This window comes from Hemitrygon akajei, unplaced genomic scaffold (assembly GCF_048418815.1).
Source record: "Hemitrygon akajei unplaced genomic scaffold, sHemAka1.3 Scf000045, whole genome shotgun sequence".
In the NCBI taxonomy this organism is placed as follows: Eukaryota; Metazoa; Chordata; class Chondrichthyes; order Myliobatiformes; family Dasyatidae; genus Hemitrygon; species Hemitrygon akajei.
Window position 1 is genome coordinate 6,438,645 of NW_027331931.1, and position 27,860 is coordinate 6,466,504.

Consider the following 27,860-nt stretch of genomic DNA (forward strand, 5'->3'; position numbering starts at 1 on the left):
CAAAGAATTTTACAAATTCAACATTCAGTGTTTGAACGGATTTAATGCTTCCAATCATATTAAGACAGAAAGTAAAACTCTGTTCACAGACACCAGAACTGACAGCGATTAATGTCTCAGAAAATGTCCAATCCTCATACTTTGGTATGAATTGCTTGTGAAGGCGAGCATTCCCCTGATATTCTATTCCATTTCTGACTGCACTTCTGTTACAACAACATTTCACTATGTTTAAAGCATTGTTTGCATCATTAACAGACGATGTTAATGTTAATCTGCTGTGGAAATACGGAAAGCAGGACACTGTGCATTTTGGCAAAGCTGCACACTGGGGAGTCACAGGTGTCCACTGCTCTTGCATTAAAACAGGAGCAGAATATGTGTCAAATACTGAGGTCGGGCAGAATCTGTGGAGAGAATGACTTTGAGGTTTCGGATCGACAGCTCATTGGAAAGACAATTAAAAAATTGTTTGCTTTTGGTTTCAAAGTTGGAGGAGCGGTGGACAGATGGAGTCTCTGTGAATGGAAGAGACCACAAGCATGACAGTGACGTTCGCCGTGTTTCTGGGAGAGGGTGGTGATGTCTCGGCAACCGCTCCTGATCAGTCTGGCAGTGGGGTGTGGGGCGCTGTATTATGAGACCTCTGCCTGTCAGGGTCGACCATGGATGTTACGTCCCAGCTGACTAAAAACACAAGACAGGACACTGCTATATGGAGAGCAAGCAGTTGCCCATGTAGCACGCTCCTCTCTCCATATATCTGATGAACACAAAGGAACGGCAAAGACAGATATAGCTTGGAACCAGAAGCATCGCAGGAGCAGCCAGTTTGCATTGAACACAACATAAGACTGCCTTAGGAGTTCCAGCTCCAGGTTTTTCCCTGTGGGTTTACTCCCATGAAGTGTTAGAGTGGCAAGGCAGCGGAGGATTGAGATCAGAGTTTTTCTTCCCCTGGAGGAGCTGCCAATCGTGTCTGACAAAACCCATCTGCCCTAAGCAGATAGTTGTAAGTCCCAGTAACCTGCCTTTGCCCTGTCTGCTCTCGGATGAAACTCTTCCACCGGGCTTAGTAGCTAAGCCACACACGAAGGCCAGGAGCTGGACTTGGTTAACAGAGGCTATTTGATTCAGACGCTATTGGGAGATAATAGCATAGTAGATGAACATTCAATAGTCTTATAAATGCAGAATTAAAGCTGTCCTTGAGGCTGGTGGTACATACCTTCAGCCTTTTATATCTTCTGCCCCATGGGAGTATGACAGAGAGAATGTTTGTGGGGGGTTAGGTTTCAGCAGCAAGGCTTTGGGCGGGGGAAGTAGCATCTTGCTAACCTGATTGAGTTCTTCCAGGAGGGGACAAAGGTGATGGATGAAGTTACACATGGATATTGTCTACTTGGATTTTAGTTGCGTGTTTGACAAGATCCCACATGGGAGGCTCATACAGAAAATGAACATACTTGGGAACTGTGCGAATTGTCCTGGCTGCCAGGGTCCCACACTGGGAGACATTTCTTTCACTGGCGGGTGGTGACTCTGTGAAATTATTGTCATAGACAGCTGAGGAAGACAAGTCATTGGGTATATTTAAAATACAGGTCGATATGTTCCTGATTCGGAAGACTGTCAATGTTTACTGTGGTAATGGGGTAGAGAGGAATTGCAGAGCAAATTCACTGCGCCGAATGGATTAATTCTGCTCCTGGATCTTATGGTTTTAGGGAGCATCTGGAGTATTGTATTCACTTCTGATTGTTCAGCTCTTGCAAGGATTGGAGAGGGTACAGAACAGGTTCATCAGGATGTTGCCTGGATTTGGTGACATGTGCTACAAGTAGAGGTTTGTTAAACTTGGTTTGTTTACTCTGGTGGCGGAATGGAGATCTGACAGACGTGTACAAGTTTGCGAGATAAAAGTTTTTGTCGACACCCTCATCTTTTATTTGTTTCTTTTTTACATAAGGCTGGTGTCTAATACCAGAGGGCATTTGGTTAAGGTCAGATGGGGTAAATTTACAGCCATTGTGGCTAGTTTTTGTTGACAGAGCTGTGGGTGCCTGCAAGTTACTGCCTGGGTCCTGTCGGAGGCAATTATGTTACAGATGTTCCTAGTTATACATGAATAGGCAGGAAATGCAAGGATATGGTCAATAATATAAGAAAGGATACCAAAGTAGTTTTTTTTTCTTTCCCAGATATATAAAGAGTTAAAAAAAGGGAGAGGGTCGATATCGGACCGCTGAAAACTGATGTTGTACATAGAAACATAGAAAATAGGTGCATGAGTAGGCCATTCGGCCCTTCGAGCCTGCACCACCACTCAGTATGATCGTGGCTGATCATCCAACTCAGAACCCTGTACCTGCTTTCTCTCCATAACCCCCCCCCCCCCCACCCCCGGATCCCTTTAGCCACAAGGGCCATATCTAACTTCCTCTTAATATAGCCAATGAACCGGCCTCAACTGTTTCCTGTGGCAGAGAATTCCACAGATTCACCACTGTCTGTGTGAAGAAGTTTTTCCTCATCTCGGTCCTAAAAGGCTTCCCCTTTATCCTTAAACTGTGACCCCTCGTTCTGGACTCCCCCAACATCGGAAACAATCTTCCTGCATCTAGCCTGTCCAATCCCTTTAGAATTTTATACGTTTCAATAAGATCTCCCCTCAATCTTCTAAATTCATGTGAGTATAAGCCTAGTCGATCCAGTCTTTCTTCATATGAAAGTCCTGCCATCCCAGGAATCAATCTGGTGAACCTTCTTTGTACTCCCTCTATGGCAAGAATATCTTTCCTCAGATTAGGGAACCAAAACTGCACACAATACACTAGGTGCAGTCTCACCAAGGCCTTGTACAACTGCAGTAGAACCTCCCTGCTCCTGTACTCAAATCCTTTTGCTGTGAATGCCAGCATACCATTTACCTTTTTCACCGCCTGCTGTACCTGCATGCCCACCTTCAATGACTGTTGTACAATGACACCCAGGTCTCATTGCACCTCCCCTTTTCCTAATCGGCTACCATTCAGATAATAATCTATTTTCCTGTTCTTGCAACCAAAGTGGATAACCTCACATTTATCCACATTAAATTGCATCTGCCATGAATTTGCCCGCTTATCTAACCTATCCAAGTCACCCTGCATCCTCTTAGCATCCTCCACACAGCTAACACTGCCGCCCAGGTTCGTGTCATCCGCAAACTTGGAGATGCTGCATTTAATTCCCTCGTCTAAATCATTAATATATATTGTAAACAACTGGGGTCCCAGCATTGAGCCTTGCAGTACCCCACAAGTCACAGCCTGCCATTCTGAAAAGGTCCCGTTTATTCCCACCCTTTGCTTCCTGTCTGCCAACCACTTCTCTATCCACATCAATCCCATACCCCCAATATCGTGTGCTTTAAGGAGACTGCCTAGGGTGTGTGGGGATTCCCAGAGCATGAGGACCTGCAGTGAAGACTTCAACAGAACCAACAGCTGGATTAACATAAAAATACAATATAGAATATTCAGGCTGCAAAGAGAGATTCTCTAAATTGTAAGCTTAATCCAAAGATCAACGAATGATTATTGTTGAATTTTGATTCCCAGGTTTTGCCAAGTCACTGTTTAACACCTGAGATGTGGTTTGAACTGTGCATTTCATCACTCACCTATCAGCTGCGTGGGTAGCTCAGATAACCCTTGGGCGACGTTCATGTATTCCTGTGGATCGGGACCTGTTTAAATATATTAAAAAATCCATGGAAACAGAGCTAAAATAATTAAACTAACTAAAACGTTTATTTCGATGTGTCTTTGTGTTCAGTGCGTGTTTTTAACGTACCGAGTTCCTGTATTTCCCTTAGTATTCTGTCCAACTTCGGTAACTCAGTTCTCCATGTCACAAAGGATTCCCACATCGCCCTCCGGGCCCGGGAGCCTTTGCCCATCACCAAACTGAGGAAGAGTTTGGAACTCTCTGCCCGATTTCCCTTCTCTGTCAGTTCGGTGACTTTCTATAAAAGGAAAACAATGAATTTATTGTGGAGCAGACAGACAGACATGGAGAATGTGGAGGAAAATATCTGTTCATGGTCCCAGTAGCTTCAGAACAGATGCAATCACTGGGCTGCTGCCTCATCCTCCCTGGGTTCAGTCATTAACAGAGAAACAGTAACTGAAGGAAATTCTAAATCAATAGTGTGCAAGAATAAGGATTTACTGACACCCTGCAGTAGATGCAATGTGACTAATTTCCTTGTCCATCAATGTGCAACATTACACCAAAAAGATGCGACAACAAGAATGGAAGAAGGGGAGAGTGGGAGAGCAAAAAATGGATGGCGGGCATCACTGAATCATGGCTGAACGAAGTTTGTAGTTGGGTGCTTACATCCAAGGATAAATATTGAATCGAAAGGATACGCAGGTAGGTGAAAGTGTTGGGTCAAAGATGCTGTCATTAAAAATGAAAAGTCCTGAGAAAGAGGTGATATCGGATTGGACGATGTAGATGTTAAGAAACTGCATAAGTAAAATGACCCTGATGATACAGGCCTGTTAACAGTAGCCAGGATGTGACCTACAAATTACAACAGGAGAGGGAAGAGGCATGCAAAAAGGTGAATGTGAAAATAGTCACATAGTCAATATGCAGGTAGATTTGGGAAATCATGTCGGTGCTGAATTCCCAAGTGAGGGACTTTATAGAATGCCTATGCGATGGCTTTTGAGAGAAGCCTATGGTTGACCCCACTATAGGAAAGGCGGATCTGGATTTGGTGTTGCGTATTGTGCCAGATTTGATTAGGTAGCTTAAGGTAAATAAACCCTTAAGAGGCAGTGATCATCAAATAGCAGAACTCACAGTGCAGTTTGAGAGGGAGAATGTAAAGTTAGATGTATCAGTATGGCAGTTGGATAGAGGAATTACAGAGGCATGAGAGAGGAGCTGGGGAACAATAAATTCAAAGATGACACTAACAGCGACAATGGCAGAGCAGGAATGGCTGATGTTTCTCGGAGCAATTTAAAAGGTGCAGGACAAATGATCACGAAGATGCAGAATTATTCTAAAGGGAGGGCGATCAACTGTGGCTGATGAGGAGCACAAAAGCAAGGGAGAGGGTACAGAATATTACAAAATATAGTAGAACGCTGGAGGACTGGGATGCTTTTACAAACCAAGGCAATTAAAAAAGCCTAAGTACTTAAAATATGAAATATGAAGGTAGGCTAGCGAATAATGTAATAAAGCTTACCAAAAGGTCCGTCTGATATTTGAAGAGTGAAAGAGAGGAAAGTGGATTTTGGGCCGCTGGAATATGACAGTGGAGAGGTAATGTCAGGGGACAAGGAAATGACGGAAGGTATTAGTCGGTATTTTGCGTCAGTCTTCACTGTAAAAACATTAGAACGTGCCAGATATTTGAGAATGTCAACACGTACAAACAAGCTGGATGAACTCAGCAGGTCGGGCAGCATCAGTTGAGATGAGCAGTAAAGGTTTCGGGCAGAGACCTTTCGTCAGGACTAAAGAATCATTGACTGCTCATTTCAACTGATGCTGCCCGACCTGCTGAGTTCATCCTGCTTGTTTGTATGTGTTGATTTGACCACAGCATCTGCAGTGTACTTTGTGTTTACTATTTGAGAATGTCAGGTGGCAGATATGAGTGTATTTGCAATTATTAAGGAGAAGGCGCTCAGGAAACTGAAGTACTGAAGATAGAGAAGTCCAGATCAAGCGCACCCGATTGCTTCTGAAAGAGGAGGCTGAAGAGATTGTGGAGACATTAGTAATGATCACTCAAGAATCACTAGATTTTGGAATGGTTTCGGAGGATCGACCATTTAAAATGGGAGGCCAGTTAGTTTGATCAGCGTTTGGGAAGATGTCATCAGTCGAGAATGGAGGATTAGATTTTGGGGAATTTGGACGCACATATTAAAAAAGACCAAAATCCATGGAAGGGAATCTTGCCTGACAGAGCTGGGAACAATTAGGGCTTTTTCATGTTGGATGTTAGTGACCAAAAGTGTTCTGCAGTGTCTGGTTTTGGGACAGTTTCTTTTTCCTTTATGTTAATGATTTGAAGGCTTTCTGACTAAGATTGCACGCGTTACGAAGATATGGGGAAGGACAGGAGGTGTTGAGAAAGCAGGGATTTCGCTAGAGGACATAGACTGATGACAAAATGGACAAATCAGTGACAATTGGAATGTAGTATAGGGAGGTACATGGCCATACACTTTGGCAGAAACGATTTTGCTGAGAATGAGTGCCGGATGCGCCTGTACCGGCTGGAGCGTAGAAGGATGGGAAAGGCAGAAGAGTTGAGGGCTTGGATTGACACATGGAATTATGACATCATAGCCATTACTGAAACTTGGCTACAAGAGGGGCAGGACTGGCAGCTCAATGTTCCAGGGTTCCGATGTTTCAGACGTGATAAAGGCAGAGGGATGAAGGGTGGAGGGGTGGCTTTGCTAGTCAGGGAAAATATTACAGCAGTGCTTCGGCAGAAAAGATTAGAGGGCTTGTCTACTGAGACCATATGGGTGGAGCTGAGAAACAGAAAAGTTTCTCATTAATATGAGAAACATATTAACCACATTATGACCACATTAATAGGGTTGTATTATAGACCACCCAATAGTCAGCGAGAATCAGAGGAGCAAATCTGCAGAGAGATAACAGACAACTGCAGGAGACAGAAAGTTGTGATTGTAGGGGATTTTAATTTTCCACACATTGATCGGGACTACCATCAGGTCTAGATGGATTAGAGTTTGTGAAATGTGTTCAGGAAAGTTTTCTAAATCTATATATAGATGTACAAACTGGGGAGATGCAATATTAGATCTCTTATTAGGAAATGAGTTAGGGCAGGTAATGGAAGTGTGTGTAGGGGAACACTTTGGTTCCAGGGATTATAATGACATTAGTTTCAATTTGATCTTGGATAAAGATAGATCTGGTTCTCGGGTTGAAGTTCCAAACTGGAAAAAAAGGCCAAATTTGAAGAAATGAGAAAGGATCTAAAAAGCGTAGATTGGGATAGGTTGTTCTCTGGCAAGGATGTAATTGGTAAGTGGGAGGCCTTCAAATGAGATATTTTGAGAGTGCAGTGTTTGTATGTTCCTGTCAGGGTTAAAGGCAAAATAAATAAGACTAAGGAACCTTGGTTCTCGAGGGATATTGGAACTCTGATAAAGAAGAAGCGAGAGATGTATAACAAGTATAGGCAACAGGGAGGAAATAAGATGCTCGCGGAGTATAAAAAGAGTAGGAAAATACTTAAGAAAGAAATCAGGAGGGCTAAAAGAAGACATGACGTTGTTTTAGCAGTCAGGGTGAAGGATAATCCTAAGAGCTTCTACAGGTATGTGAAGAGCAAAATGATAGTAAGGGATAAAATTGGTCCTCTTGAAGATCAGAGTGGTCGGCTATGTATGGAACCAAAAGAAATGGGAGAGATATTAAATGGGTTTTTTGCATCTGTATTTACGAAGGAAACTGGAATGGAGTCTACTGAAACAAGGCAAACAAGTAGGGAGGTTATGGAACTTATACAGATTAAAGAGGAGGAGATGCTTGCTGTCTTGAGGCAAATCAGAGTAGACAAATCCCCAGGATCTGACAGGGTATTCCCTCGGAACTTGAAGGAGACCGGTGTTGAAATTGCAGGGGCCCTGGCAGAAATATTTAAAATGTCGATATCCAAGGGTCAGGTTTCGGAGGATTGGAGGATAGCTCATGTAGTTCCGTTGTTTAAAAAAGGCTCAAAAAGAAAACCTGGAAGTTATAGGCTGGTAAGTTTGACATCGGTAGTAGTTAAATTCTTGGAAGGAATACTAAGAGATAGGATCTACAAGTATTTGGATAGACAGGGACTTACTAGAAAAAGTCAGCATGGCTTTTTGCATGGAGATCATGTTTGACCAACCTATTAGGGTTTTTCGAGGAAGTTACCGGGAAACTGGATGAAGGGAAGGCAGTGGATGTTGTCTACATGGACTTCAGTAAGGCCTTTGACAAGGTTCCGCATGGGAGGTTAGTTAGGAAGATTCAGTTGCTAGGTATACATGGAGAGGTAGTAAATTGGATTAGACATTGGCTCAATGGAAGAAGCCAGAGAGTGGTAGTGGAGGATTGCTACTCTGAGTGGAGGCCTGTGACTAGTGGTGTGCCACAGGGATCAGCGCTGGGTCCATTGGATCATCTATATCAATGATCTGGATGATAATGTGGCAAATTGGATCAGCAAATTTGTTGATGACACAATGATTGGAGGTGTAGTGGACAGTGAGGAAGGTTTTCAAAGCTTGCAGAGGGATTTCGACCAGTTGGAGGAATGGGCAGAAAAATGGCAGATGGAGTTTAATGCAGACAAGTGTGAGGTATTGCACTTCGGAAGCTCAAACCAAGGTAGAACATACAAGGTAAATGGTAGGACACTGAGGAGTACAATAGAACAAGAGGGATCTGGGAGTACAGATACATAATTCCCTAAAAGTGGCGTCACAAGTAGATAGGGTTGTAAAGAGAGTTTTTGGTACATTGGCCTTTCTAAATCAAAGTTTTGAGTATAAGAGTTAGAATGTAATGGTGAGTTTGTATAAGACATTGGTGAGACCGAATTTGGAGTATTGTGCGCAGTTTTGGTCACCTAATTACAGGAAGGATATTAATAAGGTTGAAAGAGTGCACAGAAGGTTTACAAGGATGTTGCTGGGACTTGAGAAACTGAGTTACAGAGAAAGGTTGAATAGGTTAGGACTTTATTCCCTGCAGCGTAAGAGAATGAGGGGTGATTTGATAGAGGTGTATTAAATTATGATGGGTATAGATAAGGTGAATGCAAGCAGGCTTTTTCCACTGAGGCCAGAGGAGGAAAAAAACAGAGGTCATGGGTTAAGGGTGAAGGGGGAACAGTTTAAAGGGAACATTGGGGGGGGGGGCTTCTTCACGCAGAGAGTGGTGCGAGTGTGGAATGATCTGCCAGATGAAGTGGTGAATGCGGGCTCACTTTTGACATTTAAGAAAAACTTGGACAAGTATATGAATGAGAGGGGTGGGGAGGGATATGGCCCAGGTGCAGGTCAATGGGACTAGGCAGAAAAATGGTTCGGAACAGCCAAGAAGGGCTAAAAGGCCTGCTTCTGAGCTGTAATGTTCTATGGTTCTATGGCAGGTGTATGGATGAGGGGGAACCTAATTGTAACCTGTGGAATATCCAAAGGCATTGAGAGGACGCGGAGATGATGTAGACTATTTTTGAATCTGGGAGAAAATTTAGAAACAAAAGTTGTAAAGAGTGTCAGGAGAACTAGTGCAGGATTCCATGCAGGTTGAGTCGGTGTTAGGAAAGGCAAAAACAATGTTAGCATTCATTTCGAGAGGATTAGAATATAAGAACAAGGACTGGCTAGACCGCATATTGTGAATGGTTTTAGACCCTGATCAGAGAAAATATGTCATGGCTTTGTGGAAAGTCCAGAGTGGAATCAAAACTAACAGAATCAGTGATCTTAAACCAGATTTTGACGAGAATAATTCCTGGATGCGTCTGTACTGGCTGGAGTGTGGAAGGATGAGGGGGAATCTAATTGTAACCTGTGGAATGTCAAAGGCATCGAGAGGATTATGTTTCAAAGTGGGAGAGATGATGTTTCAAAGTGGGGGAGTCTACAACCAGACGGAATAGCCTCAGAATAGAGGGACGTCCATTTAGAACAGAGATGAGGAGATTCTTTAGCCGAAGCGTAGTGAATCTATAGAATTCATTGGCACTGACAGCTGCGGAGACCAGGCCATTGGGTATATTTAAAACAGAGGTTGGTACCTTCTTGATTAGTCAGGTCAGCAAAGTACACTGGGAGAAGGCAGGAGAATGGGGTTGAGAGGGATAAAGAAATCACCTATGATGTAATGGTGGAGCAGTATCGATGGGCCCAATGGTCCATTTGTGCTTCGATGCCTTATGGTCTTATGATGTGTAAAGACAACAGAACATTAAGGAATGTCAGTGCGGCCATCTTATGATGGAGATGGTTACTGCCTGGCACTCATGCTGTAAAATGATAATCACTTCCTAAATGCAGACATGGGCTTCCTGATTAACTGAGGAATTATGAAGTAAGCATTGAATAGTCTTCAAGCAACATACACCTATGATGGAATTAAGGTAATCGAGGATGCAACTGAAGATGGATGGGCTTAGGACATTACTCTGAGAAATAAGAGCAATGATGTCCTGGGTTTGAATGATTGATCTCCTAGAACAGTTACCAGTAGGGAATTGGAAAGGTTTTCCATAACTAATTTGGATATTATGTGCAGTTCTGCTCACCTACCTACAGGACAGATGGAAATAAGTTTGAAAGAATACTTATTACGCAGACCTTCTAACCCCTTATTCTACTTCCAGGTCATTTGGTCGGCTGACTTGGGGCTCCTGGCTGTCGCACGATCTAAATTTAAGTTCAGAGCTGTCTGCGCCTTTGCTGTTGTAGCCCCTAGACTGTGGAACAGCATTCCCCTCCATATCAGATCTGCCCCCTCCATTGACTCTTTTAAGTCCAGGCTCAAAACTTACCTTTATTCACGAGCGGTTGAATCTTCCTGATGTGGCTGATTTTTGGCTTGTGCCTAGGCTCGTGTATTGTTTATTTTGTGCCTGTAAGCTGAGTGTCTTGTTGTTTATATCTGTGTTTCTTGTATTTGTAATTTTAGCTACCTGTTATGGTTTGTACAGCACTTTGGTCAACATGGGTTGTTTTTAAATGTGCTTTTTGAGTAAATTTGACTTGACTTGACTTGACAAGGATGTTGTCAGGACTGGAAAACCTAAGTTATAAGAAAAGAGTAAAGGGGTTAGGACTTTATTCATTGGAACGTGGAAGACTGAGGGCAGATTTGATAGAAGTGTACACAATTACATGGGGTATAGACAGGATAAATGCAAGCAACATTTTGTACTGAGGTGAAGAGGTGCTACAACAAGAGGTTATCAGTAAAGGGTGAAAGGTGAAAAGTTCAGGGGGTACAAAGGTGAAACTTGTTAATTCAGAGGGTGATAAGAGTGTGAAACTATCTAGCAGCGCAAGCAGTACAAGCGGTTACATGCGGTTAGATCCATGAATGTTAAGGGTACAGATCGCCATGGCCCGGTGAAGGTCAATGGGAGTAGGTAGTTTACGTAGTCCGGTATAGAATAGATGGGCCAAATGGCCTGCTTCTGTGCTGTACCTTTCTATGACTATGCCAAGTCTGCCACACATTGTTTGGGAACTCACGGAGCCAAGACCAGCTGTCAAGACCCTCCGTCAAGTACTGCAGTGAAGCTGGTTGGCTCAATTTACAATCTGACTGTTTCATACTCATCCTGGATTAATGAGATGAGGTGAATCTGCTCGACAGTTCAGACAAGATTTGACATTAGTTTAGACTGGATGTCCATGTTCAAAGTCCAGATATGCAGCCACTGCTCTTATATCAGACTGATAAATACAGCAGGTGTGAGAGGTAAAGGTGACACTGAACCTGTAGTTCCCAGTGCTCCCCACCTTAACAGCTGAAACCAGATCTGCTGGAGACAAGTCAGAGATCAAAGGCTCCAATTCCATGTAGAACTCCAAGAAGGTGAAGGAGATTAATTTTGGTCACTATTCCCAGCAGTTCTGTGACAATACACAAGCTACACTCACCTCATTTTCTTCTCTACTGAAATGTCCCTCCTTCGTCAACATCCAACCGAGTCTTTCAACCTTTTCTTCAATTGCTTGTTTGAGTCTCTCTCTGTAGAACTTTGTCAGTTGGTAGAGTTGATACTCGCCCCCCTCTGCAAGGAGGTCAGAGATTGTAAACCCTGGCTCTGTGAATATAAAAAGGAATATGTAGGCTTGAACTCAGATATCCCTCGTCTCCACCACTCTCACCCAACTCAACAAAAAAACGTGTCTTGAACCTGCCTACAGACACAAACAATGGATTGATTCCAACACTGGCCTTAAAACCGAACCAACGATGTTCTAGACATTACGTAATAGAAGGACCACATTTAATGCAAACCAGTCCATCCCCCCAACCAGCCCACTCACCTATTTCAGTTTTGGATGGGCAATAGATGTTGGGACTGTCGGTAATATTCGCTTCCCAGATTTCGGAATCTGGATTCCTCAGTATTCCTAGATGGATACTTCCTCCATCCTGGCAAATACATTTCCCCTGATTCACATCCCGGAAATTCTCTCCTTATCTGGACAGCTGCATTTCCTCCAATACACATCCTGGAAATCCTCAAAGCAGGTAGTGCATTTCCTGTAGTGGGGTAACGGGTGCCCCACTACACCACGTGTACCACACCCACACATTCCCCCTCTCCTCTGACCAACCCTCCAACAAGGCCTCACCTTTACCCTCCTCCTTGCCACATTCTGCGAACCCATCACCCTCATATTTCACTCACCTGCTCCTTGTTGGGGACTTGACAATTCCGTGTTCAACGAGCTTCTGAGCTGACAGTCAGTCGCCTCACTTGTGCTGGTTCCAGGGTCCTGATCGATGTCTCTGACGTCACTGTCTCTGGGCTGACAGACAGTCACCTCACTTGTGCTGGTTCCAGGGTCCTGATCGGTGTGTCTGACGTCACTGTCTCCGGGCTGAATTTGCTCCAATTCTTCTGTGGCCAGACCGCATTCCATTGGGACATTGCTCTCAATCTGACCCTGCTTTGGTACCTTGCTTCCTGTGTCCCGATCATCTTCCCTCGATGATTCGCCTGGTTTAAACCTCTTCAATCCTTTTGTTACTCGCTTCAATTTCCCACCTGAAATAAGTGATGAATTGCAGGTTATACAAGTATAATTTCAAGCTGAGCAAAACTGATTCAGACTGCAGTGGAGCCAAGACACAGTCTGACCAGATTTGGAGTGGAACTGTGCTGGGTAATGTGAACCGTACGTCCTGCCAGGTGACCATCCCAATAACCCGGTGACTGGACACATTAACTCCCAGTAAAATTACAGGATAGACACAGTAATACTGATCACTGAATTCACAGCAGTTGAACACACGGATGACCACAGGATCTTAATGCAACGGTGTCCGGTGACACTGGGAAATATCACTGCGATTATCTTCCAAAAGCTAAGATCTCCCAGGGTCACTAACTGTCCAGTCATCTGTGTCACACACCGACCAGCAACGGGATTACACATGGTCCAGTCTGCTGGATCACACATTCTCCAATCGCTTTGTCACATGATATCCAGTTCCCTTGGTCACAGAATGACCATTCCCTTGAGAGGCACATTGTCCAGTCCCCTGAGTCACAGACTGATCATTACCTGGAAATCTATGCTGACCGCTGCCCTGGTTCCCATCTTATCCCCCGCCTGATGATCATCATGTAACAACTATGCAAGTCATTGGCAAAGTCTTGGTTATAGAGCTTTGCGTGCAGTTGCAGTTGGTAATCTATAGGATGGACGTGCTTAATCTGGAAAATGTGTAGTGAAGAATGAACACTACGGTACTGGACTAGGGTGTTGTTCATTGTGTTATATGGTTCGGCTAGGACAGTTTTCCCTGGAGCTCAGGGGCTTGAAGGGTGACGCTACACGCGTATATGAACATAAAATAATCCGGGGCATAGATAGGGTAGATGGTCATGTTATTTTCCCCGTGGTAGGGGAGTCTGAGACTTGAGGGCAGAGATTTGAAACGGACCAAAGGGGCATTTTTTCACCTGCTGGGTGATGGGTATAAATTACGTGCATCCAGAGGAGATTGCAAACACAAATAAAATTACGAAGTTGAGAGCATGTGGTCAGGAAAAAGGATAGAAGAAGTTTACAAGGGAAATTTGATAAAAACTGCAGGAAAATGGGGCAATCTCAGGCATTTAGATCAGCATGAATTAGATGGGCAGAAGGACCCGTTTCCAGGCTGTAATATCGTTTTACTCCACCTGGAATAACAGATTTGAACAGAATCACAATTTCTATAGGTGACAGAGACATTTGGTAATTGGTAATACCGGGTTTCCCAGCAGAGATCCTAGGAATTTAAATTCATGTAGAAGATCATCTCAGGAGGGAAATAATGAGAAACTCACATTCACCATTTCTCCACAGCCCAGACATTCATTGGGGTATTAAATCTCTGAAGCAGACCACAAATGTATCTACAATGAGCTGCCTCCTGGTCCTCAGCCATTCCCAACACCGGCAATAATCTCTGCTCTGCTACAGAAAACAGATTTTGGAAACACCCCACTTCTCGTTTGTGCAGCAGCCGAGAAAACCCAGGGAGGTGTTGATAGCTTTCCTTCCAAAAACTGAAATGCTCTGTTATCACACAATCTCTGAAATCCAGTAAATGCTCCTATTTTCTGGTTCTGAATTTTATAAATGAAAGTTGGCGATGTCTTACACCGCAGTACTAGTTTGGAGGTGAAAAGGACCCTGACCATTTACATAAACCACAAGACTGCTGTTGCATTCCTGTCTGTGTTTCACTCACGACCACCTGATTCTGGAGTCCCTGTTTCATTCACTCAGGTGAAGCTTTGCCTGGTGAGTGGAGTGATTTGACCATCACCGGTGTCAGGACCCTGCGCTGGAACTGTTAGGTTTGATCAATTATTTAAGGCCTCTTTAGCAGTGGGATAAATGGCACTGCTTGATGAAACTTTTCTATGCCCTGTTAACATCTGTGTAAGTTTCTTCATCTGAACTACTGTGTACAAACGCGACAAAAGTTTAATTCAAAGATCCCAGTGATCATACCTGTGTCCATTCTGATTCTGACTGACGATTGTTGATTGTCGTCGTCTTGTTTACATTTTGGTCCCGGTTCTGGAAAGCTCCACCTGCTGGTGATGCTGTGAATTACACAACAAGCAGACAGTGAGTTAGAGAGACTACAATTACTTTGCAAATATGACAGTATTTCCATCCCTTGCATCAGAGAAGCAGTTGGCTTGTGGACCAAACATTCCCGCTTAATAACAACTTCTGCACCATCTCTGTATCTCTGTCCAATGATATCTGGGGTATCTACTGACAGAGTCACAGAGTAATAGAGTCCAAATTCAGTGTGTTCCACTCAACGAGACAATGCCAACTACAGTGCCAACCGAGATGGTCACAATTTCCTGTGATGGGCCCATTTCCCATCTGGCCTTTTCACTCCATCTACACATCCCAACTGTTTTTTTTAAATTATGCGAATGCGCCTGCCTCATCCACTTCCTCTTTCCTCCACATAATCCCCAACATCTGCATGAATCCGCTGCTGCTGGGGTTGGTTTTTCAATCTCTTTGCCACCCCTTGTCCATTTAGATCCCCTAGATGCTACGATAATCTTCTCTGTGAACAGCAACTACTAATGCTGTGCATTCTGCGATCTTACCCGTCAAGTAAGCCTTGTGCAACCGCATCCAAATCATTGCAATAATATAACGAATATCAAAGTTCCCAAATTGTAGCCTCATGGCACACCACTGATTACTCACCTCCATTGCGAGGAGAAGCCTTCAACCAGCACTCTTTGCTTGCTACCTTGAAGCTAATTTTGAAAACATCCAACTTGCTCTCTCCGGACAGCATGAGACCTGATCATCGAGACCAAGCTGCCATGTGACACATTGTCAAAGGCTTTGCTGAAGTCCTATGTACAACATCCATGGGAACATAACTTTGAATTTCCACCTCTGCTTAATGTCACCTTCACAGGTTCTGACAATGTAATTAGCAGAAAAGTACTTGATGAGGCCAAGGTATGTCAATGTAAACTGTTGCTTGCCATTTGCTAGTGAGGATTGAATAAAATGCAGTGTTGGGACATTTTGCTTTATAAAAAGTCTGTTCTCAGCAGAGGCTTGCATGACGATATATTCGAGGGTTAGTATATCATTGCAAATTGCAATAGCCAGAGGAATCAATGACATGTTGCTGCAGTTCATGATAATTCCGCATTTCTACAATCACTACAGCACGACACGTTTGGGGCTTCATATAAAGGGAGGAGATTGTCAATGCATTTTCAGGTGATTATAATATAACAAGGAAACATCAGAACTGACCAAACACTACTTCAGATGATGCAGGACCTTCAAATGAGCAAACACTGAGAGAATGTTTGTGACTTTAAAGAGCTGGGCTTCTGAAAGCACATTACTAGACCTGGAGTGATTGGAGCTGGGTCAGGCAGAGGCATATCTGGTATTTCTGGGCACATTCAGTCCATTTAACTAATTTCCTACCTTCCTTGTACAGATATGTAATGACTAAAGGACCAGTGTTCGTGTAAATGAGACTCACCAACCTTTCTCCTGACTGAATCAATAGAAACTCTGAGTCAGAAGGGTTTCTCTCCAGTTGGTGCTCTCAGTCCTTGGGCTGGTTCACTTGTCACTGTTCCCTCGTTTTCAGTCGTGGTTTGCTTCCAGTTGTGGGCTTTTCTTCCAATAAATCTCTCACCACAGGTCTAACTTTAACCAGAGAGATAATGAAGCACATTAACAATACAAAGGAGAGTAAAACATTTCTGCTCAATGTTCCAAAGGCAAATCTCACTGAAATTTAAACGCTGAAGACAAATAAAAGGATCTCAGTGAACAAATCTGTAATTGTCCCTCACACGTCACAAATCCTGATAGGGGATACGAAGGACTCATCATTCTGTCATGATAAGATATCGGAGCAGAATGAAGTGATTCGCCCCATCGAGTCTGCACCATCATTCAATCATGGCTGATTATTTTTTTTTGCCCCAATACCATATTCCTGCCCTCCTCTCATAAAGTGCTGGAAACTCGGTAAATCAGATTGGATCTGTGTAAAAATACAATGTGGAAGACCCAGTATCAGAACTGGGTTTGTCCAAGATGATGCGTGATATGCTGAACGCTTAATTGCGCAATTTGGCCCAGATCTCATCCTTGCTCATACCTATAATGGAGAAGGTACGACACCCAGTGTTCTGAAAAGGTAGTAAAAGTAATTATTGGGGCATTAATAGTGATCTTTCGAGACACGAAAATGAAAAGCTCTTGAATTTATATAAAATGGACCTTCTAGTTAATCCCTGCTCAACATTAGTTCTGTATTGTTAAGCACGTGAGCCTCATTGCCTCACAGTACGCTCCCTCGGACAAGGCGAAATTATTATTATTTTTTCTTGCGTTACTCATTACTATTTCCTGGACACCAGAGAGGCTGCCGGTGAAACAGTTCTGTCCACTCTATTGACGTTTAACATTTCGTCTATAACAGGAAGCACGACAATGTACCACATTCAATCGTGTTTAATATGATAGAATCTAACGTGGTTGGGTCTCCGATGTTCCCACAAATTACTATTTTTTCAGCTGTGTGGGTCAACCATTGCTCTGAGCCGTAAATTTTCACATGGCCTGAAAAAAGCGCAGCATCAAGGATATATCTTTTTTTTGTAATGTGCATCCAATGCCCCGACATCCTTCCAAGAATGGGGGCGACCAGAACTGTATGAAACACTCCAGATGTGGTCTGATCGAGTTTTATGAATTTTGAATGTAATATCTTGACTTATAAAGGCAAACATGCCATTTGCCTTCTTAACCAGCCATGTAGCTACTTTCAGGGAGCAATGAACTTGGACTCCAAGATCCCTATGCTCATCGACACTGTTAAGGGTCTTACATTTAACAGTGTACTGTCTCTTTACATTCCACCTACCGAGGTGTCAATATGATCATCACAATCAAATCTCCCTGAGTTTTCTCAGGTCCTGTTGAATTTATTGCCAAGTGCACAAGTACGGGAAGGTACAGGTACAGAGAAACACTGACTTGTGGCAGCATCACAGGCAAGTACATTCAGATAACACACGGAACAGAAATTATATGATTCTCTGTCAGTCACAATATAAAATATCGTTTTTATGTCGTTAACAATATATAGAGTTTTGTGAAGTGACCAATTTATAAATATATGGTATGTATCGATTGAAAATTTAGAAATATTGAATTTGGTCCGTCAGTCAAATGGTTGACACAGTTTGGGAACAACTGGACTGTAAGCAGCTGTCCCTACAACACCGACTGGGACTTCCTGCAAGCCCAAGAGCAGTCTGGTTATTCCTTCTCTTTGAACACACAGACAACAGGAACAGGAGCAGGCCACTCGGCCCCTCCAGCCAGTCCTGTCATTCAACAAGACCCCATACCTGTCCATCCTTGCCACACCCCCCAACACCACTCATATCCTTACTTTGCCCGGACCATTAGCCCCACTTACAGGTCAATAGTCTGCCCGTGTTTGTCCACCAATATGGTGAATCCCTCTGCTCACCACCACCTTGGGCTCAAACATTTCCACAGATGAGCCCCTCCTGTCCCCACTGAGACAAACATCCTGTCTGACCCCTCTCACACCATCTTTATCCTTTCAATAAAATTCCCCCCACTTCTTCAGGCGGGATCTCTGGCACCCCGGGGAGCCGGCATCAAGCCGATGGACCGAGCGGTCTCCTCCTGCTTTTCAGCCATAAATCAGACACCGGCTGCAGATTATGGTTCACAAAAGCCCCCAACTTCCCTCGGAGGGAAATGGAGATAAATAAAAAAGGGGGACATTTAGTTTGAGGTTTGTTCCGCTTTGACAGAGAGTTCGGAACGCGAGCGGGAGATGGTGGTACCACCCTCTCCACTGGCCCTCCTCCACTATTGGGTGTAACCAGTAATTGACAGCTCTTCGCATCAATGAGAATAACGTAGCTTGTAAATACTCTGTTCACAGCACCGGTGGTGGGGTGGGGGGGGAGGGGGGGATGTCGTGATTGGTACCTCAGCCATTAACCCGTTTCAATGCGAGCCTGGCAGCACGGTTGAGTGAAATCAGCCTTTTCTCCTTGGAGCGACAGAGGATGAGAAGTTAAGTGATAGAGGTGTATAAGATGATGAGAGACATTGATCCTGTTGATAGTCAGAGGCTTTTTACCAAGGGCTGAAATGGCTACAACGAGAGTGCATAGTTTTAAGGTGCTTGGAAGTTGGTACGGGGAAAATGTCAGGGGTAAGTTTTTTACGTAGAGAGTGGTGACTGCGTGGAATGGACTGCCGGCGACGGTGGTGGAGGCTGATACGATAGGGTTGTTAAAGAGTCTCCTGGATAGGTACATGGAGCTCAGAAAAATAGAGGCCTATGTGCAAACCTAGGTAGCTCTAAGGTTCGGTACAGCTTTATGGGCCCAAGGGCCTGTAATATGCTGTAGGCTTTCTATGTTTCTGTGTGTGCGACGTAAAGTACCGCACACATATCGTTAGGTCCTGGTGTGGGAGAGCACTTGTATTTTAAAACACCGGAATGGCCGTTTATTCTGGTTTCAGAGCGACAACAAAATCAATGATGGGATTCATCCGGCTGTGCCGTTGTTGGAGTGGGCAGCGTGCTTTTTTTCTCGAGTTTGGTCACAAAGTCCCGACTGATTTGGGAGAACTATCGAGGCTGATCTGGTTTCGAGTAGATTAATCAATGCAGAGTTTTGCTGTTCAGTATTTTGAAAAAAAGAACATCTGTTTTACAAATGTAAACCAGAATTGCCAGCTGGGTTCACACACAGTGTATTAGACAACAGAAAACTTCTCATCCCTGCAGTCTTTGTCTCCTGGTAAACTCAACATCCTGACAGTGTGGACCATAAATACCCCTTCCTCTCAGAGCCAGGGGATCACTCAGACAGCTGATCGCTGAGAGGAATTATGTTTGTTAATTGTTAAAATTCACCCAGAGTCAGATAGATGGAGTTGATGTGGAGATCGGGAGTGTCACAGAGAAAGGGCCGGACAGCTGAACCCTCTCCATTGTCCATCCGACCGCCGACAAATGGTGGCTCCACGGGGATCTCCGGCCACTCGTGGCCATCCGAGGTCCCCTGACCACTAGTGGTGCTGAGGGGTCTGTGTTGGGGTCGTGGAAAGACACACGGAGTCTGCAGCAGGATTAACATGGAATCGGGAGCTTGTTTCTCGGTCCAACACCGTGATGTCCAGCTCACCGAGTTACTCATAAATTCCATCCCCTGACGTAGCTGGGGCACATACTTAAAGCACAACGTTGGATGTAAACGGTTCATCAATTTAATGCTTGTTTTCAATTCAACCATATACTTAAAATTACATCTCCCTTCGAATGCACTGATTATACAAGTTTACATTAATTAAATTGTTAGTGCTTTTCCAGTCAACCTACAAACACACATAACTGGAGCACACATCCCTCAAAACTGATGCTGCAGGTAATGAAATCATGGCTGATCTGATCTGAAATTTCATTCTGTATTCCATCATGTCCGTCCCTGTAACCCATTGTTTATCAAGAATCTTAGCCTTCAATGGAATGAAAGGCTTTGCTTCCACTGGCCATTGAGGAGAAGAGTTCAGAACACCCTCAGTCAACACAGGAACAATAGATGTATCCGTCTGAAATTAGAAATTCTGAAAACGGAACAGGTGTTTGCTGGGCGGATGTCGCACCCTTGCTTTGAAACAGGTGGCCATTGTTCTAGACCTGTTACTAATCTTTATTTAACCTGTGGAAAATGTCAATCGTGCAGTTAACATAGAAAAGCATGGAACATAGAAAACCTGCAGCACAATACAGGCCCTTCGGTAAACAACGTTGTGCCGAATGTAAACCTATCTTAGAAATTACTAGGGTTACCCATAGCTCTCAATTTTTCTGAGCTCCATGTACCTATCCAAAAGTCTCTTAAAATAGCCTATCGTATCACCTCCACCATCGTTACTGGCAGCCAATTCCACCACTTACCACTCTCTGCGTAAAAAGCTTACCCCTGACATCTCTTCTTACTGACTCCCAAGCAGCTTAAACATGTGCCCTCTTGTGGCAGCCGTTTCAGCCCTGGGAAACAGCCTCTGACTACCCGCACGATCAATGCCTCTCGCCATCGTATACATCTCTATCAGGTCAACTCTCATCCTCCGTCGCTCCAAGGAGAAAAGGCCAAGTTCACTCAACCTGTTTTCATGAGGCATGCTCCCCAATCCAGGCAACATCCTTGGAACTCTGCTTTGCATCCTTTCTATGGGTTCCACATCCTTCCTGTAGTGAGGTACAGAGCACAGTACTCCAAGCGGGTTCTGAACAGGGTCCTATATAACTGTAACATTACCTCTTGGCTCCTAAATTCAATTCCACGATTGATGAAGGTCAATGCACTGTACGCCTTCTTAACCACGAAGTCAACCTGAGCAGCTGTTTTGAGTGTCCTATGGACTCGGACACCAAGATCCTTCTGATCCTCCACACTGCCAAGAGTCTTACCATTAATACTGCAGTCTGTCATCATATTTGACCTAACAAAATGAACCACCTCACACTTAATCGTCTTGAACTCTATCTGCCACTTCTCAGCCCTGTTCTGCATCCTATCAATGTCCCGCTGTAAACTCTCACAGCCCTCCACACTATCCACAACACCCCAATCGTTGTGTCATCAGCAAACTTACTAACCCATCCTTCCACTTCGTCATCCAGGTCATTTATAAAAATCACAAGAGCAAGGGTCCCAGAACAGATCCCTGAGGCATACCACTGGTCACCAGCCTCCATGTAGAATATGACCCATCTACAACCACGCTTTGCCTTCTGTGGGCAAGCCAGTTCTGGGTCCACAAAGCAATGTCACCTTGGATCCCATGCCTCCTTACGTTCTCAATAAGCCTTGCATGGCAGACCTTATCAAATGCCTTGCAGAAATCTATTTACACTACATCTACTGCTCTTCCTTCATCAATGTATTTAATCACATTCTCAAAAAATTCTAACAGTAGGAACACAAAAAAGCACAGACGCCAGAAGTGGCTCGAAAAAACAAACAAAAAAAACATTGATGTCCTTGATCGCTGAATCAATGCAGAGGCACCTGGTTGGTTGGAAATAAAGATCCAAAATAAATACCAGAAGCTGAATTATTCGCAACTCAATTCCCCAAGATTTCCTGAGAGTGTGAATACTGTGCATGGTTTCTTACAAATAACCCCGCCTACTGCCCCACACGTATCTCTCGTAACCATGGCAACACACACAGTGCTGGGGGAACTCAGCAGGTCAGGCAGCATCTATGGATGGCTGTAAACAGTCGGCATTCCGGACCCAGTCCCTTCCTCAGGACTGGAATGGAAAGGGGAGGAGGGTAGATGATTGACTGATTTGGAAGGTGCGGTTTGTTGTTCTGTGAGGCTCGGAGCTCAGGGTCTGTGTTTAAAGAGCACATTCCTCAGAACAGGGAGCGGCCATTCCACTGAAATCAAATCCAAACCGGTTCGTCAAAACACTGTCGTTCAAATGTGATGGAAGTTTAACGCTTTCTGCTACAGGGAACAGCGGTAGAACCAATGGCACAATGTAAAGAACATTACCTGTGACCTCCAAGGTAACCGTACTTTTTTTTCCAAGGCTGCTGCCTGGCCAGTAGAGTTCCTCCAACATTTTGTGTGTTGCTGGGATTTCCAACATTTGCAGTTTTCTCTTGTTTGAGAGAGATCAGTGACGGGTCACTGCCCCGTGGGCTATTTCATATGTCACTACCGGGGTGAGAGATTTCTTCTGCTTGCACTCAGTAGTAACCACTCTTGGTTCTCTTAATCCATTTGGATAGTAATTGACTCGTTTACATGAACATGTCAGGACTCCCTTCTCCCACAAAACTCACTCTCAATCTCGACTAAAACATAGTCTCGCTTTAAACGCTGAACCGTTGTGCGGAATCATAGACAACACTTACCTCTGATGTTGTAACCGGACGGCGTTCAGTGTGGTCCCGGGAAATCACAGTCTGACATCCCGGTGACCGACAATGGTCCTGCATCGGTGTGCTCACCCTGTACGGAGAGTTGAGTCTGAGCTGCTGCTCCCGAGGCCACTCGGCTGTGATGTGTCCGTCGCTCATTACAGATGGACAGGGCCGGGTGAGCCGGGGTAGAGCGGGACTGCCGCAGTCCGGGTCACGCTAACTCTCACCGGCTCAGGACGGGTCTGATAGCGGGAGGAGGTGGAAGTGGGATCAATGTAGCAACCCTAAAGAGGGAAACAAACAGGCTGCATTAACCTTTCTGTCCGGATTTCCGTGTGGATCTCTCCTTTTTCTTTCATCACAACCAGTGGGGCGGAGTTTCTCTGTTTAACACAGCGTGTCCCAGGCTGCGGATTTGATCCAGCCCGGGTTCTGGGAAGGTCTGAACTCCGCCCTCTGTGTAAGAAAGTCTGCCTGACATGGATAGAGTTTCAGCTCAAACCTCCCTCACCTGTTCAGGTACAGGGAGCCGCATTTCTGCTGAAATTAAACCAAACACATTCGACTATATATATATATATATATATATATATATATATATATATATATAGTCGAAAAAAATATACTTCTTTTACTATTTACTATTAAATAGTATTTACTATTAGAAAGTATACTATTTTCTATACACTGTTGTCACAAGAAACCACCCCCCCCCCCCATCCACGGCTAACAGTCGGTTTCATTTCACAAGCAATGGTTGTTGATCCGCACCCCGTCGGAAATAACTGTGGAGTGTTTTTCTCTTAAAAGTTATTATTTCCAAATGGCCAGAGGAAGGGACTGCGTTGTCATTGAAAATACCACATACGTTAAATAGGCAGTCAAAAAGGGATTGACGCACTGATTGAAAATGAGCACGAGTGTCTGTGGGGGGTGTAGTGGTATGCTGATTAAAAGTGGAAGCCTCACTCCGCTCTATCCCCTGAGCTAACGCTCACTCTCCCCGTCCCTCTACCTATCTACCCTACCTGTACACCTCATGGTTTTGCAGACCTCTGTCAAATCTCCCCCAAATCTTCTACGTTCCCAGCAGTGCATGCAAGGTAGCCAAACATCTCACAAAACTAGAAGCCTTTTGCAAGGAAGCATGGGCAAAAATACCCACAGAAGTATTGAAAGACTATTAGCTGGCTACAAAAAGCGTTTACAAGCTGTGTTTCTTGCCAAAAAGGGTGTTACTAAGTACTGACCATGCAGGGTGCCCAAATCTTTGCTTCGGGCCCTTTTCCTTTTTTGTTATTTTGAAACCGTAAAAGATGGAAATACAAAGAAAGGTAATCTTGCTTAAAATATTAAAGAAAGTGTCTTTAATTTCTTAATTAAAAATTCTTAAAAGTTAATTCTTAAAAAGTCTTTAACTTTATGCCTTTTGGAAATCAGGTCATCTTTTACTCGCTTAGCTATTCACAGTAACAGAAATTTCGACGGATTTTAATTTATCTATTTATTTATTTACTTATTTATCTATCGGTCGGTCCATCTATTTATTGATTTGTTTGTTTGCTTGTTTTTTGAATTTTGTTTGCGTGTTTGTCCATCTTTCTCTCTATCTGTCTACCGCTCGAGGCACGAGAACCGAATCATATTGGTAGTTATTCGACAGACCCAGAGCACAGAATCCGGCCCTTCCCAAACGTGCCCTGACGAGCATGAGACCACCTGAATTCATCCGTAAAACCACTGATTGGGCCATATCCCTAGAAATATTTACTGCGCATGTCGAATAAACGTTTAAATATTTTGGATGTATTTGCCTCCATTTCTTCCTCTGGCAGCTCATCCCACTGGGGATAGCATTTCCCAGCACAAAGCCGCTCAGAGGCTTTCTGATCGCCCATCTTTACAAATGCATGTGCTTATTATAACCGACCGTGAAACTTCCTCCAGAGGAATTCTTTCTTTATCGCGTTTAGTCCAGATTAGCGAACGGGATGTTGATAGTCTGGGTGCACGGCATAGTGACATTTTTAACCATTGCCCGAAATGATCAAAGGGCAGACTGTCCCGGGCAGAGGTGGCACCAGGCCGGTCACTAACCAGCAATGGACTAACCTCTCCCAGAGAGATGGAAGGAGGGCGGGAGGGAGAGCTGGAAGGGTATGGGTGGATGAGAAATAATAGAGATAATTGAGATAGTTGCACGGTGAATGATAGAAAGAGAGAGTGATAAATGTATTAAGAATTGAAAGAGAGAGAAAGAGAGAAAGAGGTGGTGGTAAAAGAGGGAACGCCAAGGAAAAACAGAGACGGAGAAAGAATGGGCAATTGAGACAGAGACAGAGAGAGTGAAAAAAGAAAGGGAGAGTGTGTGTGACAGCGGGAGAGTAACAAGTAGAGCCGCATATGGTCGGGCAGAGACCGAGCGATTCGGGTTCAGTGTCGGGCGGAGACCGGATTCAGATGGAGAAATGGAGAACATCTGACATGGATCGGGTTAAATTGGCACAGGGTCAGTGCCGAGGTGACCTATCCGCCGAAAATCCACAGTCTCCTACCTCCTTACTTTCGCCTTTCACAAAGAGTACTCATATTTGACTCAAGTTCTCTGCCACTAGATTTGTTGAGAGAAGCTATTTTTAGAAAGCAATTGAAGGAATTGGTCCAAGTTCAGTGGAATATGGTCCTTTTGTTCCAGGAAAGGATTAAGCTGAATTCATTCCACCTCCAGGCAGCATCGGGGTGGAGCTCACAGAGTAAAGTGGAGATCAAGTTCACAGCTTGGAATTCATTGAACAAAGAACATCTCTCCGGCGGTTGTAATGGGATATCATGAAATACCTTGAGAAGTATACAAAGGAATCCGCCCAGAAAATGTTTTCAATCATAAAAAGTTCAGCACAACCTCTGCAGTTCCTCTCTGTATTTCCCATCATCCCCCACTCGCTGACCAGTTCCCGGCCTGGTTCAGGTTGTTCTTGAGAGTGAGGTTCATCTGCAACTTTTGCAACCTGCCAATGTCTCTGCTCATCCCAGTCCGCGGCCCGCACAAGCTCATTGAAAGGCCAGTCACAGGTTACAAATCTGGATCCAGAATATTTCATTTAGTCTAATTCAGAAGCTTTTTGTTCCTTTGCAGACAATTGAAATCCCAACAGACTCTGTTAGTGACCTGAATTCTGGGACCTCATGGAGCCCACCTCCCATCCTAACTGGCTTTCCTCCCGCATTAATCACATCACTGCCTGTCATGTCCACTATCCTATCACATTCCATTCCGCCCCGTCCCATCCCTCTTCAGTTTTGGCCATCCCCATCACTTCCCTGTATGCTCCAGTCTTGACCATGTGCTGGACCACAAACTTCGAGCAAACCTTTGGCTATACGGCTGATGTTTGAATTGAAGACAGTCTCTGCCTTCAGACTCCGTATGTTACAAAGGGACAACAGAGTACTTACTCCCAGGCCATTGAAAACTTATCACACTTCACGTCCGATTCTTTTCACCCGAAAACGGGCTGTGTTCCATACCTACCCTCTTCACCGCACCATCCCACGGATGCATGCGTCCCCACAACCCAGGGGTGGTAGCTCTACTGTGGGAGGTCAACTCGAATGGCAATGGAGCTGCTCCGTTTCCGAGTTCACAATAATAAACACAAATCACACTGCCCGACGGTGTGACCATACGCTTCTTCAGGCTATTAAAGTGATTTGGAGGCACGTGCGCATCGATTTTGCAATAGTCCCGGTGGTTCAGAAGTCACACCGTAAGTCCGGGTGACTCCATATCTCAGAGTCTCTGCATTCATTGTACAAATCCCTGGTCTGCCCACCGCGCGTACAAGGTGCGTGCACAGACCCACAACACGTGAAGGAGAACCCCGCCTCAGAATGTAAATTGACCAGCTAGTACCAGCATCTCAGATCTACATTATGTGCAGAGATTACAACATAAGATACATCCCTAAGACAGACGTCAGAATTTGAGGTTATGATCCCATTGAGTTTCCAGAATACCGGGTTCATGTATAAGAGGGGAGTAGAAATGGGTGTTCAGCGGGACTGACACCCAGGGATAGAGTCTGAACATCATTTGTGGAATATCAGCCCGGATCACCACTTTCTACCTTAAGGAGATAATGTGTCATTCTGAAATCACCAGAGGTCAGAAACCACGTCAAGGACACTCAACGAATTATAGATTTTAGCACCGTAATTGTAAACTAAGCTCAGAACAGTTACTTACTGCATTTTGGGCAAAATATCACCTTAATGGGTATCGTGACGACAGTACCAAAGGAGGTGTAAGGTATTCCTTCTTCCTCTAGTTTGAAGGTCACCGGTGGGCAAGATGTAACACCCGCTTAACACCACCGAACGCGATTCACAGTCACGTGAAGCCACGTGAAGTCATGTTCCTCAATGTTGTCTCGCAATTCTAATAGTAGTTAGGAATGTGTGTGCTGTGTTGGCCTTCGTTATATGGGGGAATTAGTTTAGGAGCCGCGAGGTAATGTTGCACCTCTATAAAACACTGATTAAACGATATGTGGAGTTCTGCTCGGCCCATGATAGGAAGGATAAAGAAGCTTTAGAAAGAGAGCAGAAGAAATTTCTCACGATGTTACAACGTGCAGAGAAAATACCTTGGAAAGACGTTTCGAGCGAGCGTCAGCTTTTGGTTTTTGAACGAATGGGCATAAGTGAGATTTGACGGAGGTGCAATCAATAATGAGAGGCACAGAATGTGGGCAACGAGCGTCCTTCTTTCACCTAAGAACGACAAACCTATTGTGAGAGGGTTCACGTTCAGGGTGACTGGGAGGAAGAATATGCGTGATGTCAAAGGCACATCTTTTTCTCTGCACACAGTGAGATAAGGTCAAAGGAAGCACCAGAAGGGGGTGAGGTTAGGGATAGATACGTACATCAGAGACATTAGTAAATGTCTTAAACTGCATACGTGTAAAGGAAAATCAGTGGGCTATGTGGGATAGATGGGTTGGATTGACAATAGGGTATGGGTTTGGCACAATATAGTGGCCCGAATGGTCTG

The 27,860-nt window shown here is 44.3% G+C and overlaps 1 protein-coding gene across 3 annotated transcripts in view; it reads right to left on the reverse strand.

Moving 5' to 3' along the window:
- LOC140720661 (NACHT, LRR and PYD domains-containing protein 3-like) overlaps positions 1-27,860 on the reverse strand; it is a 50,965-nt gene that overhangs the window by 5,391 nt on the left and 17,714 nt on the right. The window contains exons 3-9 of one of the 3 annotated variants that reach the window (XM_073035514.1): positions 22,796-23,088; positions 16,331-16,492; positions 14,790-14,884; positions 12,467-12,826; positions 11,706-11,872; positions 3,838-4,009; positions 3,665-3,730 (exon numbers count right to left, since the gene is read on the reverse strand). In XM_073035514.1, coding sequence (XP_072891615.1) covers positions 3,665-3,730; positions 3,838-4,009; positions 11,706-11,872; positions 12,467-12,826; positions 14,790-14,799 — 775 coding nt within the window. In that variant the 5' untranslated portion in view covers positions 14,800-14,884; positions 16,331-16,492; positions 22,796-23,088. Of the gene's footprint in view, positions 1-3,664; positions 3,731-3,837; positions 4,010-11,705; positions 11,873-12,466; positions 12,827-14,789; positions 14,885-16,326; positions 16,497-22,795; positions 23,089-27,860 lie in introns of all 3 variants that reach the window. The other 2 variants (XM_073035512.1, XM_073035513.1) reach the window with 2 other exon arrangements.